This window comes from Poecilia latipinna, unplaced genomic scaffold, assembly GCF_001443285.1.
Source record: "Poecilia latipinna isolate Pla-1442-1.1 unplaced genomic scaffold, P_latipinna-1.0 Scaffold3688, whole genome shotgun sequence".
NCBI lineage: Eukaryota > Metazoa > Chordata > Actinopteri > Cyprinodontiformes > Poeciliidae > Poecilia > Poecilia latipinna.
Window position 1 is genome coordinate 1 of NW_015116304.1, and position 15,293 is coordinate 15,293.

Genomic DNA, 15,293 nt, shown 5'->3' on the forward strand with positions numbered 1-15,293 from the left:
AACATAATAAGAAGAGTTACACAGGGCTGCAAGTTATCAAATTGAAGGGGTTTTTTTTTCAGCTATTTACTATAAAAATAATCAACTGTAACTGTTTTTTTTAATGGTTTGAAAGTTTGTTACCTGAAACAATCTTTAGTTGGGTTTTTTTAGAATAAAATTATATTTCATTTTAAAAAATAACGTGTTTGTTCCATTGCTTACGTCCATTCTGTTCCTAAATCTAACTTTTAGGAAACATATTTATTTTTCTCTTTTTGGAAACTACCCTTTTACTCATTCTTCTTCTGCCAGCTAAACACTCAACCTCTATAAAAAAAAGTGTATCTAAAACATTTTATTCCAACACTGAAAACATTTCATGAGAATGAATCAGCATTCTGTTCTTGGACGTTGCACTACAAATATTCTCTTAATCCATAAACATGCACTGGGCCTCATCTAAGTATATTCAAAGAAAACAAATGATCTTTTCAAACATTATTTTCAACTTTTAAAAACTGGCCAGTTGTGTCTACCTGATAGTTCCTGAGCTCAACAATTTTCTCATGCTGCACCGCCGAGTCATTCCAGATGAGGTTGGCAGTCTCATCATCATCCCGTGCTTTGATGAAGTCCATCTCCCTGGTGACTATACGTACTGCATAAAAATAAAAAAAAAACACATTAGTATCTATTCTAAAAAAAAATAAAAATAAAAAAATAAAAAATACCACAAAGAAGCTAGAATCTCCACAATAAACATGTTGAGTGCCTTGCAAGAGCATTCATATCTCTTCAACTTTTTTCAAATTTTGTCGGGTTTATTGCAACAAAATAGATCACACAAAGAAGTGCATATTTTCTATAAGGAAGAACAATACACAACTCTTTACTCTAAAACTCTTCAGTAAGATCTAGTGCAACAATTCCCTTTCAGAAATTGATGGATATGTAAATGAAATTTAATCTAATTCTAAATAAAGTTAGCATAGGCCTAAATTATTTTAGCTGCTAAGAGGTGGTAATTCTGGAGCAAATGCAGAAATGCGCCACTCAGGTGGGAGAATCGGTCAAGAAAAAAAATTTAATTGTGAAGGCTACAACTATGAATTTTATAGATATATGCCAAGGAGAAAGCCATTCCTTGAGAAAGTAACAAAAGGTACCAATTACAGCTGGGTTAGACTACAAAGGCACACTACACCTTAACCATGCATCGCTTTCCCTACACTACTTTGCAGTACTTTTTATTGGTCTATACTTCAAAATCTGAAAAATAATTAATTACAGTTTGAAGATAATTGACAAAAGGATAAAAAAGATTAAAAAAAAAAACTTAAAGGTTATGGACACTATATATACTTAACCCTGCAAGTCACCGTATCTTTACAAATACCTCTTAAAAACTGACCAGCCATGTTCTAAAGAGCGAGGCAGCTCAAAGTTATAGATGCAAAAAAAATAAATAAATAAATAAATAAAACATGCTCTCCCTCTGACCCATAAATCCTGAACCTAACCAAGCGTCACAGATCAATATTTCACTCAAACATTTTGCTAGGCCTAAATGTTGTTGTGCATTCGTAAAGAGATGAATCTGGGAGGTCATAGATCAAAAAGCTCACAGCAATATTTACTATTCATGAAATGGTAGCACAGCAGCTAATCGTAAAGCCTCTCCTGAAAAAGATAAATTAATTGACTGTAATGCATTCAAATCCCACCGGAAACCGTATAGCATGAGAGATAGGTGGCAACCCACTTGGACATTAATCCAACAAGTATTCATTATTCAGCAGTTAATGAAAAATTCATATGCCCTAACAAAACAAAGTATTAATTAATTTCTTGAAAGCGTCTACAAACCTGGAGAAGGCTTGCCTAATGTTGCGTGATGGCACTTGAATGGGGAAATAAATGTTTCCAATGTGACTTCATCCATCTGTTAATGTCAGCAGAGACTAACAGTGTTTTGCTAACTGGAACAGCGAGGATTTACATCAAAGCAGACATATGCTTACGGTTAGCAGCATGGTCCTCTAGTACGGCAGGGCAATAATTGATCCTTTTCTTGCAATTCTCACAAAACAGCCTCTTTAAGTGCTTCAGCATGCATTTCCCTGCTGAATGGGCCCAAAGCAGATTCCAAATCCTATTTTCTCACATCATAAAACTTTACCTGGGATATTATCGGTTCTCAAAAAAGGTAAAAGAGGGGCAAAAAAAAAACAGCAAAAACAAGCGATCCGTCTGGCCTGCGGTGTTAATTTTCCCTCAAAATAGGCCTGAACTACCCTCAGAATGGCCACTGTGAGGGTCCCGTCACAGTTAGATGACTGACTCACAGCTGGACTCCCGTCTACCGACAGGATGCCGACTGCCTCAGACTTCTACTCGCTGCTGCTGACTCCTTACTTTCATCGGTTGTAGTTCACCCCTGAGAACTCTGCTGCCACACAATATATTGACCTTCAGAGGAGTGCTTACCGTGCTCTTTTAGCTAATCTCAAACTGAAAAGAACAACAACTCACCGCCAAGCTAAATTGCCCCACAGAAGATTTATGTAAAGCACATATGGCTGAACTGTCTCCGTGCGAGCTGTTTAGCTCAACTGCAACTATTTGGGTGTAATTTGAGACAAGGAAAAGCAAGCTCTCTCAAAAACATATCCACCTCGGCAGATTTTATTGTTAAGGAAACATTAGAGTCGGATTTGTGGTGTTTTTGCAGAACTCACTAAGCCACGGGAAGGAACCGGGCTTAAACTCCCTTACTCATTAGATTTTCTTATGAGGAAAAACAAACCTCAAATTCAATAAAAATTTAGTTCAGTGCAGTTGCAGTAAACAGAAAATTACTCTACAAAACAAACGAAAACATAGAAGAATTTTCAAGGGAGACTTTGTTTGTAGGGCTTTTCACTTGTCTATTTAGGTAAATTTTGTTTCTCACCTGTTTTCTGAACCAATGTAGTGAAAAGAAGTGATGGAAACAGTTTGGATAATCCTGTTAGAACTGATTAATCTAACCAATTGTCATGCCTATAAGCTATGAAGAGCAGCAAATCCTCTTTTTATGTATTTATGTAAAATACAATCAAAAAGTTAATTTACTAATGAATTTCATTGGAACATTAAAGCTTGCAGATGATAAATTCTTTAAACAGAGTGATAGTTGATTGCCTCTGTTAGTTTCAATGTTTGTGTCATTTCATATATTGTATGTATTATTATGTATTTCTCTGAAAATTTGAATATTACACAAAACCAATAAAAACATTTCTATTACAGAGATTGTATGCTATGCTGGCTAGAGAGATGTCTGGCAGACAATCGCTGTCATTTTGGAAGAGGAACAACATCCACAAAAGATCATAGCTGACGAAGGTGGCTGTTTAACAAGTGCTATGACTAAGTATAACAATTGGAAAGTTGAGTGGAAGGAAGAAAAGTGTGGTAGAAAAAAGTGTACACTCAAAACGCTAACCACATCATTAACATAATATGAGCTTCAAGTTTTGAATTGAATCACTGAGATAAATTAACATTTCAATAACATTCTAATTTATTGAGATGCACCTGTAGTTAGATTCCCCACTGGCATGTTTCTTTTTTTAATTTCACATACTTGTGCAGTCATTATGACACCAAGGAAGTCGGAACTTCTTTTGAGGTAGAATACCTATTTCGTATTTGGTGCCAGAGACATTGGCGGTTATTCTTCCCTTCTTCTTTTTGCTGTGCGCCTTCCTCTTCCCACTGCTCCGGTAGGGACCCACAGATGGGACATTCACGGGGGACGCTCCTTGATCCTCTGGAGGAGATAACACACAGCATAACTAGATACAAGCACAGCTTGTGCTCCAGAACAGGGAGGGAAGCAGAACTCTAATGTGTTTTTCTTGTTCCTGCAGGGGATTTAGAGAGTTTTGTTTATGGGGGAAGAATGTAAGTGGATTATTCATCTTGCGTGGTGTAGTTCCATACATCATAATCCTTAAATTATTACAGTTTCAGTGTGTGTGGATGTGTGTGTGGAGGTAGACTTAAGTATGTCACACTGCATGCACAAATTCAGCGTGAGCAACTAATACACTGACCCTGTCAGTCCTGAGAGGCATGACCCTCTCTTACTCACCTCCATCATTAGGAGGGGAGGGCATCTCAGGGGCTAAAAGAGAGAAGGGGTAAACCAAGCTTTTTGCCAGGCTTGGTGGGCGGGCCTCACAAGGTGCTCACAGCACCCCCTCCAAGGGCTCTCTCACACTCGCAGTAGTTACTCTTGCCTGTCCCCGGCTGCGTGGACGATGTGGTTCAGAACAGCCCGATGGATCATCTGAGGATCTCCTTGGCCTGCTTCAGCGGCATAAGCAGAAGAGTCTGAGTGGGCAGGGGATTCGGCATGGGTAGCAGCGGTGGGAAAGGGCACGGAGGGGAGTAGGATTCCTCAGGGGTCTGCACGGCTTGGACTTATTTACAACTGCCAGGGCGGAAAGGGAGGGAAGGGGAGGACAAGGGGGCAGAGAGCCTGCGAAGGAGATGAAAAAACATTGTTTATAGGTGCAAAGTTTAGAGTGATCTAACCAATCAAAGACGAGCGGCATGAAGCTCAGAAATTCCACAAACAATACTGAAAATTCAATTATTCAGTACTGTGTCGGCTGGAATCATCCAGATTTCATGGAATCATGGTGAAAATATTAATGGACTACTCAAGCAAGCTGTTTTGAGCATCACATTGTTTCGAGTGCCTGCTGGGTTTAATCGTGTGGCTACAAGGTCACTTGATTCAAACAGATGGTATCTTCACAGTGGCTTATTGAGATGTTACCTCAAGGAAATTAGCATCAGTCAGCCGCCCAACTCGGCGGTTGTCCTCAAAACCTTTTTGGAATGAAATCTGATATTGTTGTCTTGCTATGTCCGAATTACCAGTATTGCTCATTTGAGCAGCAAAAGGACTCAGTGACAAGAATTTGGAGGGGGGGGGGGGATTTCAGCTTCAGGTCATGTTTTTTTGGGGTTTTTTTTTTCTAGAACTGCACTTCTCAGGATAGCAACACGTTGAACTAGCTCTGTTACTTTCACGTTCTGATTCTTCATTTTCGACAACACCAGGTGTTTCCTAATTGCTGCTGCTGCAGGATTTCTCCAACATGCATGACAGAATCAAAGCCACACACATCAAAAACATACCCGGATATGTTTTTGAAGAGGAAATAACATTATAACATGGTACAAAGTTTGAAAATAATACATAATACCACACCCCGCTTAAAAGGTTTTCTGCAAAAACAATCTCTGGTCAAACATTACTTTTCAATAATTTTCCAATTTAACAAACTCCAAACAAAGTGGCATACAGCTCTAAATAAAACGTTTCAAAATGGTTGAAGTTATGCTTTTAGTTTTTATGCAACAAAAAAAGTTACTATGGCTTTCCTATGCACATTTGTTTACAAGTATTCATGCCCCTAGATTTTATTATTTTTTTACACTTAGTCATTGAACAACCAATGACAACCAATGACAATGGACACTACTTTGTATTGGGAAATCTCATTACATTTTACTATGATTCTATGTGGCAGACGATTACAAAGTAGTGCATAATTGTAAATTTCTAAAACAAGAAATAGTTTTATAAAGTCTTTTAATATTCCAAAACAATAATGCAAATATATCAGCACTGCTTCTTCTCATCCAGTAATAAGACAAGATGTAAGAGGCATGAATAGTTTTGTATTGTAATATATTGTTATTGCATGGTTAAGGCCTCTGCGTTGACTTCATAATAATGTAAACTACCATAAAAGTGTGCAAACTGCAGACTCTTTCTATCCCTTATCACAGTCGGTTTAGTTACAAGCTAGTTACATTTATTCCTGGAAACTGAAATTTTAATGTGACTTTATAAAGAAAAAAAAAAGTCAACCGCATTTTATTTCAGTACTCTAAAATACTTCAAGTATACTTATACATACAAGTAATGGTGGCAAATTTATAGAGTCGTTTTTCCAAGTCATTATTTCTGTTTATCTCATAAGGATGCAACACACTGGCAAGCAATGCAAGTAACGACAAGCCATGTAGTCCCAAGAGACCAATTCTTTTTCCATGTGTCACAAGCCAACCACACAAAAACTATGTGGTAAAAACTTTCCATTAATCATTATAACTACCTGCCCTTGTCCACAAATTGGTAAATGTCTCTTTGACGCTCAAATGGCAAATGAGTAAGATACTATATAAGAGCTGTAGGACATTTTGACTTTAAACATGAACAAAGAATGCAAAAATAGTCTGGAAATGTGCATGGAAGTGGTAAATGAAATACAACAATGACTATAAAACAACTTAACTCACAAATAACATGCAATGTCCTATTGTGCGTCTTCGAATTTCATAAAGAGATCAACAGTAGCCTCTAGTGGTGGGAGTACACTAAATAGTGTGTTTTCCACCAAACAATGTTCACAGTCCACACATCCACTTTCCTTCGCTACAGGATCAGTGAGCTTAAAACGATGTGCTCACGAGACAGCTTACAAAGCAACTGCATCGATTCTATCAACAGTCTCTAGACAAATTAGAGTGAGAAAACAATCTAATTGTATTGCTTGATCATTCAGTAGTCCTCACTGTCAGCCTCTTGGTCTGCCTGTGGTAAGCACAGGACATTGATCCGGACTAGAATGAGATCAGCGGAGAGAGAGAGGGGGGGGCGAGAGCAACAACAAAGAGTCAGAGTGATAAAGAGAGGCTGGCTGTACTGCTGACACTCTGCCGCCCCCCCACCCCCCCTCATCTCCCAGTGTTGTAATGTAAAAGCTCTCTGTGAAGGATGCAGGGAACGCTGCCTACCATAAGACCTCTGTCTCTATACAAAGCTGAAAATCTGACATAGAAACGTTGCATGTAAAAGAAGAAAACCAACCTACCACTGAATAATGGCATTTTGATATGGTTATTTTTGATTATTAGAAAAACAGCCAAAAACTTTGTTGTTTCGTATTCTCACCTTTAAAAGGGGGTATTATGTAAAACTTTATTGAGCTTTAAATCATGTTATGATATTAGTCCCTCATCAAAAACACACCTGGAACTTTGCTTTGATTCGTTCCAGCATGTCTGAGGAATCCTTTAATCTCCCATGGCAACCATTCGGGAGCGCCTAAACGCTTGCTCTCACAAAGCGCCCCGTCTATTTCCACAAACTTTCTCCTTGAAGCTGTAGGCTTCAGCCAGGCTTCCATCTGACAGAGTAACCCTCCCCTGCAACTCCCCCACTCCGCTCCTCCAGACTAGCAATTAGGAAACACCTGGAAAACTGCAAGTCTGCTGAGCTCAGAACACTTTTCAGTTCAACGCTCCTAGAACGGTTGTAAATGGCATAATGGAGGAGCACAATATTACAATCATGAAGGCAGAAAGAGAAGGGGTTTCTTAAGAAGACAGAGACCCAATTTTAAGTTATGTATGAAACATACAATATTTTTATAACTGAAGATTATAACTGGAAGTTCAGGCACTTTAATAGACAAAAAAAAATAAATAAAAAGAAGTGATCGTAGTTCAAATTTGTTGAACTACAATCAGAATAAACCAGATTATGAAAACATGTCCTAATTAACGTTTCTACCCTCGTGAACTACGCTGAAGGATGCTTGTTATGCATTTTCTGTTTGTTGGGTTTCATTATGCAGCTCGTATGCAGCTGGTTGAAAAAAGAAATGAAAAAAAAATTGAAGTAAATCACAATTTCAACTTCACTGACTCCACATTACTGCAAAATTATCCATCTTTTCTTTTCCTTTACCCACAAGAGCTTTAGCGGTGTCAAAGAAACCCACTAATGCAATACAAATATTTGACCAAGAGAGGGAGCCAAAAGGCCGTCATAGCAAAGTCAAGCGCGCAGCGGCTATTAATGCTTAGCTCATGCAGTGTGCTCCTGCCACACAGCACACAGAAAGGCTTCTTTGTGAAGAGTCAGCTCTTTGTGTTGCTTTTCTCCACCCCTTTCTGTTCTTCTGTATTTAAAAGAACAACAAATGCTGGTTTGTTTGCAAGGAAGCTGCAATAAAATGTTCAGACAAATATTCATCACCAATTGTTACTATTTATTGTCCTATTCTATAGAAATGTAACATTATAAATATTCACTAAAACTAAACTATAGATTAAATATATTTGCACGGGCATCATTGAATTATGAGGAAAAAGCAAAAGAGCACTTCCGATGAAATATATATATATATATTTTTTTTAACTGAAGAGCGACTTTGCAAGATATCTTGAACAGTTGTGTAAAAATTGCATCAAAGCAAAAGAAAAATTGTAACTGCGTGCTCTTTCTGCATGACAACTTGTGTCACACCTATTACACATTTCATCTTAACAAAAGCTGTCCCTCTCCGAGGGGCCTCGTTTTATCTCCTTGCTGTGTTACATCTTGAAAGCGGTCATCAGACCCACAATCAAAAGGCTAAAGGAAACATCGCACCGCCTCATTTTGCGCTGAATGTGCAGGATGTATAAATACAGGATCCTCTCTGTCTGAACTGTATGCCCAGCTGTATGCCCAAGTCTTTAGGGCTTGTGTATGCAACATACAAATGCAATATGTTGCATTAATAGAATATATGTTGCATTAATACAAATTTAAGATGTATTAATGCAACATCTTTAAGATGTAACTATAAGAAAAAACTCACTCTTTATATAGATATACATAGAAAAAAAAAACATTTTAGTCACAGAAGCAACATAAACCCCATCACCTGGATACTTGATACATTAAGTGTCATGGAGAGTGATGTCAGGTTACACCATAAATAAATAAATAAATAAATAAATAAATAAATAAATAAATAAATAAATGCAAGAATAAATAAATTATTATATGAATAAAAGTATGAGCAGTAGAAAGAGTGTTGTTTAGAATTGATTGTGGACCTAAAATTACCTGTAAACAGTAACCAGCTCTGTTTTTGAGGCTCCTTCCGCCTAAGAGGAGGAACGAGTGTGGGAGCTATCAACCCACAGAGAGTACTGAAATACACTATCACGTCCACGCACCGTTTCGTCTGAAGTGATGCTTTTAACTTTCCATAGTTTTAAAAAACATTTAGAAGTCAGCCATTTTCTTACAAATCAGATGAACATTTCTATTAGCCACAATCAATAGTCAATATTCATATATTCATTTTTTTAGAACATGAGGATGGCTATATGAGATGGAAAAATGGATTAATGGTAGTTTGTAAAAACTGATGGAAGTGAGGACTAACAATGAGAGGGTAAATAGTTTGAGCAAAAGACAGGAAGTAAAAGTAAAACTAAGGCATAGGAAACGGATCAGAATGAAGCATACTGAAAAAAGAACGCATTCTCAGAATATAGCAGAATAATGACAACTTCAGCTATTTTGAAAAATTTCATGTGTGAAAAACACAAACTCAAGACAAATGACTCATCGCTCATTTTAAGGTAACAGTGATGATGTTAAAAGCAGTTAGCCTGACAAATATCAGCTTGTTACGTCTTATAGAGTACTATAAACAGCAAAACGGTATAATAAACTGTGCAGAAAGCACAAAAAATAAAATTTTATTTAGTGAGTAATTGTACATTTTTGCTGAAGTTGATTAATCAAATCAAATGACAACAAATACATTTTATAGAATAAAAACAGTTTCTCAATCTCATCACTGCAATATCAATTCAGTTCAACATCACTACAAACAATCACAAAGCAGCACTTTGGTGCAATATTTTGTGTTACACAGAGGTTCAAGTATCACTACTTTACACTGTGCTTCATAGTAATATTTCTTAAAACTGAGGTAAGTTTTCACTGTCCTTTATTCACACATCTAAGACAGATTTTCATGACCTAGATCAGAAAGTTGTGCCTCATCAGAGGGAGACTCCAATGAGACACAATAAAGAAAGTACTGAGAAAAATGTGGATTAATCAAAGTCAATACTGTCATCTCAGTATTCAATATTAATATATTGAACACTGAGAATTTTAGGAAATGTAATGTTTCCTAAAATTGTGCAGCCCTAGAAAATATATTAGAATGATGTGTAGTAATACTCACTGTATTAATCAGAGGTAAGAATAATCGTTGCTTTTCTTGTTGTAAATAAACGCAAGAATATTGTGTTATACATATTTGTTTTTAAAGTGTCTCAAACCAGAAGCAATACCATTTCTTCCTGGATAACACTGAAGGAAAGATAACTAAACAAAATACAAAGGTAAGGTGCCTAAATATAGAAAAACACAAACATTAACTATGAAGGAATGACCTCAAATATTAGAATCTATTCAGTGATAATACAAATATGGCCTTAAGTTAACAGCATTGTTAATAATCTGAGATCAATAAGTATTCTGACTCAAAGATATGCATGAAAGGGGAAAAAAAGATTTTACATTTTCTGCAGTGTGTTGCTGCGAGAAGGCTAAAATCCTGCTAAACTCTTATATAATCCATCTGCTCTGTCAAGGCTGGCCATCCACAGGGTGATCTGCCAGCATGTGGTGTGTAGAGTGAAAACTATACTACAAGCAGGACTAAATAAATCGCATCTCCAACCACCAGACCTCTCATGTAATTAGCCAGGCTCTGGGCGCTTATTGCCTTGCTGCAAAAAAGACTTATGAGTTAAAGGCAGATTTATTAAGTGGGCTTATACTGCAAAGACCAGTGGGGGGACCTGTACTGTACCATGCCTGTCTCAGCAAGAAGTCAATATGGTATCTTCCAGATCACAGAAAGGATTGCAGGCCATCCCCCCTTCTTTAGATGTCTTGCTTTATTATTATTATTATTATTATTATTATTATTATTATTATTATTATTATTATTATTAATCCAAGCACAACATAAAATTCTTTAATCTGGCATGCAAGGCCTTAACGATGGGGGCTTTTCTTGAGCTCACAAATCAAATCTCCCACAACCGAAGCAGGTGTAATACTGCTATGAATGAGCTGCTAGCAGTGGCTTGCTAACGACAGGATGCTAGCTAGTTGCATAGGTCAGGTGGAAGAAAAGCAAACAGGGAAGCAGATCTGGCATCCTGTTAACCTCCAGTGTACAACAGCTTAATGTTGGCGAATGACAACAAACTACGGTGTTTTAATTCAAACGCTTCTACAACATTTAAGCAGCATTTCCTCCCAAATGGGACACCGTATAATTAATTATAAATGACACCGGGCTGCTCTACTGTTAGCTTAGCAACGTCTGCTCAGATGAAACAACAGTTAACGTTACCGTATGTTTTATTCCAGTGTAGCTCTTTTCCTCGTCCCACTCCGACTACACAGCTGCCATTTAGAGACACTGAGGCCTCCTTGGTGAATGCATCTACTTCCAACCGTGTTTCCAGGACTATTCAGTGCTTGTGGTGCCTAACACCGTTATAGCTAATAAATGACGTTGACTGAAACATTATAGAGTAAAATCAGTGTATTGTGGTCCTGTTGTCTGCTGTGAGTGCTGGAGCGAGTCCCCGGGCGGAACCAATAGCGCTTTGCAAGAGGGGGGTTCGTGGATGAACTGCTGAAGTTTGCGTTCGCAGTATGGCAAAATCAGACACTTACCGCACTGTGGTCCTCTTGGGTTAAACCGGCACGTTAGAGTAAAATAAATAACTATTTAAAAGAAAAGGAGAGACTTGTCTGCTTCTTAAGGATTCAGTTTAACGCCAAGTCGGCCTGCAGCTCCTCCTTCACCATTTGCTGACACAAACAGCTGCCTAGCAACGGTGTCGCTGGCCATGGTGCTAAAAACATCCCGTCCCGCTAATGGGCGCGTCTCCTTCAGAGTTTATCAAGGTGTCATTTAGCTCATTAAAATGTGTGTTAACTCTCACCTTTGTGTTGTTTCTGAAATCTTCTACAGTTAGATTGTGGTTTCTTGTGTGGAACTGTTAAATTTCTGAACCAGCTGTAATACTCATTGTAGATTCTATCTCGACCCATAATGTTTCTCTACTCATTACATCTGCGGAGTATCTTTTGTCAAACTGTTTTGACAGAACAATTTGACAAAATTGTTTTGTCAAATAGAAATATATATTTCTAAATATATATTTAGAAATATATATTTTTATGAGGTACGTGACATGTTCATAGAAGATTATTAGTAGGTATTAGTGGCAGAATTTTTTAAAACCTTTAACAGTTCAAAAAGTTAATCACTTGTTTTAACTAAAGATTAAGATAATAAAAAGAAACATGCAACAGTCTAAAGTGTTCCTTTGTGATTCCAGAAGTATTATTTACACACACTATGGAACATTTACATACACATTTAAACTACACAAGATAAAGCAATTCAGTGTGCAGTGGGGTTGCAACCAGTAGAAAGATGTTACACTAATGCTAGCAGCAAGCTTAATGACTATTTGAATCTTTCTTTTTTGTTAAATACAAAAAATAAATTTGATGTAGCACCACATACAAGATTAAAATGTCAACTGTACTTTGATCAGCCAGTTTATATTAAATATGTCCTCTTCTTAAACTGGAAAGTTGGACAGAGTTAGCCATATTTACGTATTTTTTGGATATCTTATTGTAAACAGGAAACTGAGAAAATAAGTGCTTTCCAACTTGTTTTTAGCAATGATTAGTAATTTAGTAACAGTGGTACTGTTATATAAATATACCTTAAATTCACTTGGCACTCACAATATAATGTGTGACTGCTAATACATTGGCAGATTGTAGAAGAAAATGGAAATGGCACTGCACGCTGTGTAGTTTTTACTATACACCAATGATATTTTATAATGAAAGGGGGATTTTTATTTGATTGGAGATTATATTTGTAAAAATGACCAACTTATAAAATATATATTATATTATATATTATTATTTTATATTATAATCATCACATATACTATGACACTATTCCAATTTTCACGACAATTACCGACATCAGAAAACAGAACCGTGTCACAACTTACAGTATTGGATAGACACATGGAGTCATTTCTTTGAATTCTTCACACTCCTGACTAAATGTACCACTCAATCTCTATGCGTGTTTTTTTCCCCCCGAATGGTCAGTGAAGGCAGCATTCCACCTATCAAGCGCATCCATGGGTATTCCCATATGACGTGAACGCAGCGCAGGACGACAGGAGGCAGAGGTGAAAAGTCTGGATCATGTTGTCATTCCAGCAGAGGCATACATGAACGGCAAAAAAGGACACGACATATAAACATCATCAAGTAGGCCAGCCGAGCACGACCAGGTTCTGTTCATAAGAAGAGCACGTTGATGGTGTTTGTAACCAGCCAGTGTGAGCAAGCTGAAATTTGTTATCGAGCTAACGAAGGAGCCTGTTAGCTAACGGCCACCATCATCGCTCCTAGCCAGCTGTGGATCGCCCTGTCTTCCTACGATGGGAAACGCAGCAACTGCCAAGAAAGGAAATGAGCAGGAAAGCGGTGAGCACATGGAAGTCATCCCGTTTGCTTTCAGCCATTTAACGTTTGCTGTATCATCATTTGCGAGCTTGCTTTCAAAATTCAGTGGGGTAGCATCCTTTAGCAGTTGTACAGCACTGGAGCAGACAGTACAGTAACATGGGCTGCACAGAAGAACCATTTTTGGGAGGACAGCTCTACAACGCGAGTTCGCAGTTTTCGTAACAACGTGAGGTTGCTGATGTTTACAGCTGGAAACTGTGTTAACAAATGCTAAAAGCAGCTGGTATTTGAATATTTGTCATCATCAGGCTCACTGTGGGGTTTTCAAAGAAGAGGACCCCATTGATTAAATAAATAGATTGGTTTTTTTTTATTTATTTTTTTTTATGTTGTGTTTAAGATGAGCCTGCAAGACTCTCTGTTTAACTTTGGGCTCACATCACGTGCCTGAAAGCAAGATAACATCACCAAACAAGCTGCAGGTCGTGGCCTGGAGTCAGCTGAAAACCACCACCATTAGAGTTTATGTGTTTGGTTTGACTAATCCTTTTTACACTTAGTACTTTCACATGTTTAATTAACAAGATCTGTCATATCTAAATATTCACAAATGTTACTTGCTGTTAATTTGAATATCAAGGAAACTGATGTTCTTACTGTGCTATTAACCCAATATGAAATGTATTCTGCTACCTGCAATCTGTGAAAAACAGCTGTATTAGGGCGATATTGGGGTGAAATGTTAGCATAACATTTTGTGGCATTTGTTGCAATAATTATAAAAGTGAAGATATAAAGTACTTAAAGATTTATCATAGACTTTTGGCTTAAAATCCATCCATCCATCCATTTTCTTTACACCCTTGTCCCTTACTGGGGTCAGCAGGGGGTGCTGGTGCCTATCTCCAGTTTGGCTTAAAATGTCTAAATAAAACAGATGCATACAGTCACTGTGCTGCCAAACATTGCACTGTAATTGCATCCAGTCACATTTTGCAGACATTCGTGTAGATAGTATTTGTTCTCTCATGTAATCAACAGTGGTTCCAATAGCAAAAGTAGCAATACCAATCATGCTGTCAAGTTTTGGAATTTTGCAGAGGTCATTAGATTGATTTTTTTTTTCTCACATAATGATTAATTCTTATCATACCAATTCTTGTTCCACAATAATTAACTCCAGTGCAATAATTCCCAATTCTGCATAGGATTTGGAACAACCTAAAAGTGTTAGACCATGTTTTCAATAAAACTAAAATCAGCTGATTTCATATGTGTGGAATACTTTTTCCATCACATGCAAAAGTAAATTTTCCATGCTTTTGAAATTCAAATGATCTTGACATCATGAGAGTTTTACAAATAAATTGATTTGTCAAGACATTAAACTATTTATTTATTTATTTTAATTTGCAAACATATCTAATAAAACTCATCCATAGATTCCTTGGAGGATGCCGTCGTGGGCATGTTGTTGTTGTGAGCAGCCAGCCTAATCCACCCAACTGTGTCATAGCAGTGGCCTGTCTGCAGAGTCCCGATCTTGACCTGCTTTCTGATTGGCATTAGTTTGCGCTGTCTAACAAACCTGTGACTCGGGCCACCTGCGGTTTCTGCAGAGGAGGGCTGGAGCTGGAACAAGATTCAACGGAAAGCACAAGCAAGGGCGATGCCATAACTTAGATTTCTATGTTTATTCTAAACATTCAATCTGTTATTTTGACAGGTAAAAACTAATTAAGCAAAAAAAAAAAAATATATATATATATATATATATATATATATATATATATATATATATATATATATATATATATATATATATATATATATATATATATAATTGTTT

At 37.2% G+C, this 15,293-nt stretch overlaps 2 protein-coding genes across 3 annotated transcripts in view; one reads left to right on the top strand and one right to left on the bottom strand.

Moving 5' to 3' along the window:
* Positions 1–458: 458 nt before the first annotated feature.
* Positions 459–11,539, bottom strand: LOC106941470 (tubulin polyglutamylase TTLL7-like). The gene is made up of 4 exons (XM_015024516.1): positions 11,277–11,539; positions 4,121–4,510; positions 3,665–3,796; positions 459–640 (listed from the first exon to the last, which is right to left on the bottom strand). Exons 2-4 carry the CDS (start codon positions 4,143–4,145, stop codon positions 474–476), a joined length of 324 nt encoding a protein of 107 aa, XP_014880002.1. The 5' UTR covers positions 4,146–4,510; positions 11,277–11,539; the 3' UTR covers positions 459–473.
* Positions 11,540–13,080: 1,541 nt separating this feature from the next.
* LOC106941471 (cAMP-dependent protein kinase catalytic subunit alpha-like) overlaps positions 13,081–15,293 on the top strand; it is a 19,021-nt gene continuing 16,808 nt past the window's right edge. The window contains exon 1 of one of the 2 annotated variants that reach the window (XM_015024518.1): positions 13,081–13,462. In XM_015024518.1, the coding sequence (XP_014880004.1) occupies positions 13,417–13,462 (46 nt within the window). In that variant the 5' untranslated portion in view covers positions 13,081–13,416. The remainder of the gene's footprint in view (positions 13,463–15,293) is intronic. The other variant, XM_015024519.1, reaches the window with a different exon arrangement.

Bases quoted from the DNA above. Each gene is read 5' to 3' on its own strand.
- LOC106941470 (XM_015024516.1), bottom strand. From the start codon at position 4,145: ATGCCCTCCCCTCCTAATGATGGAG. The intron at 3,797-4,120 runs GTGAGTAAGAGA...TATCTCCTCCAG, and splicing joins CTCCCCTCCTAATGATGGAG to AGGATCAAGGAGCGTCCCCC. The intron at 641-3,664 runs GTATTCTACCTC...ATTTTTATGCAG, and splicing joins TGGCACCAAATACGAAATAG to TACGTATAGTCACCAGGGAG.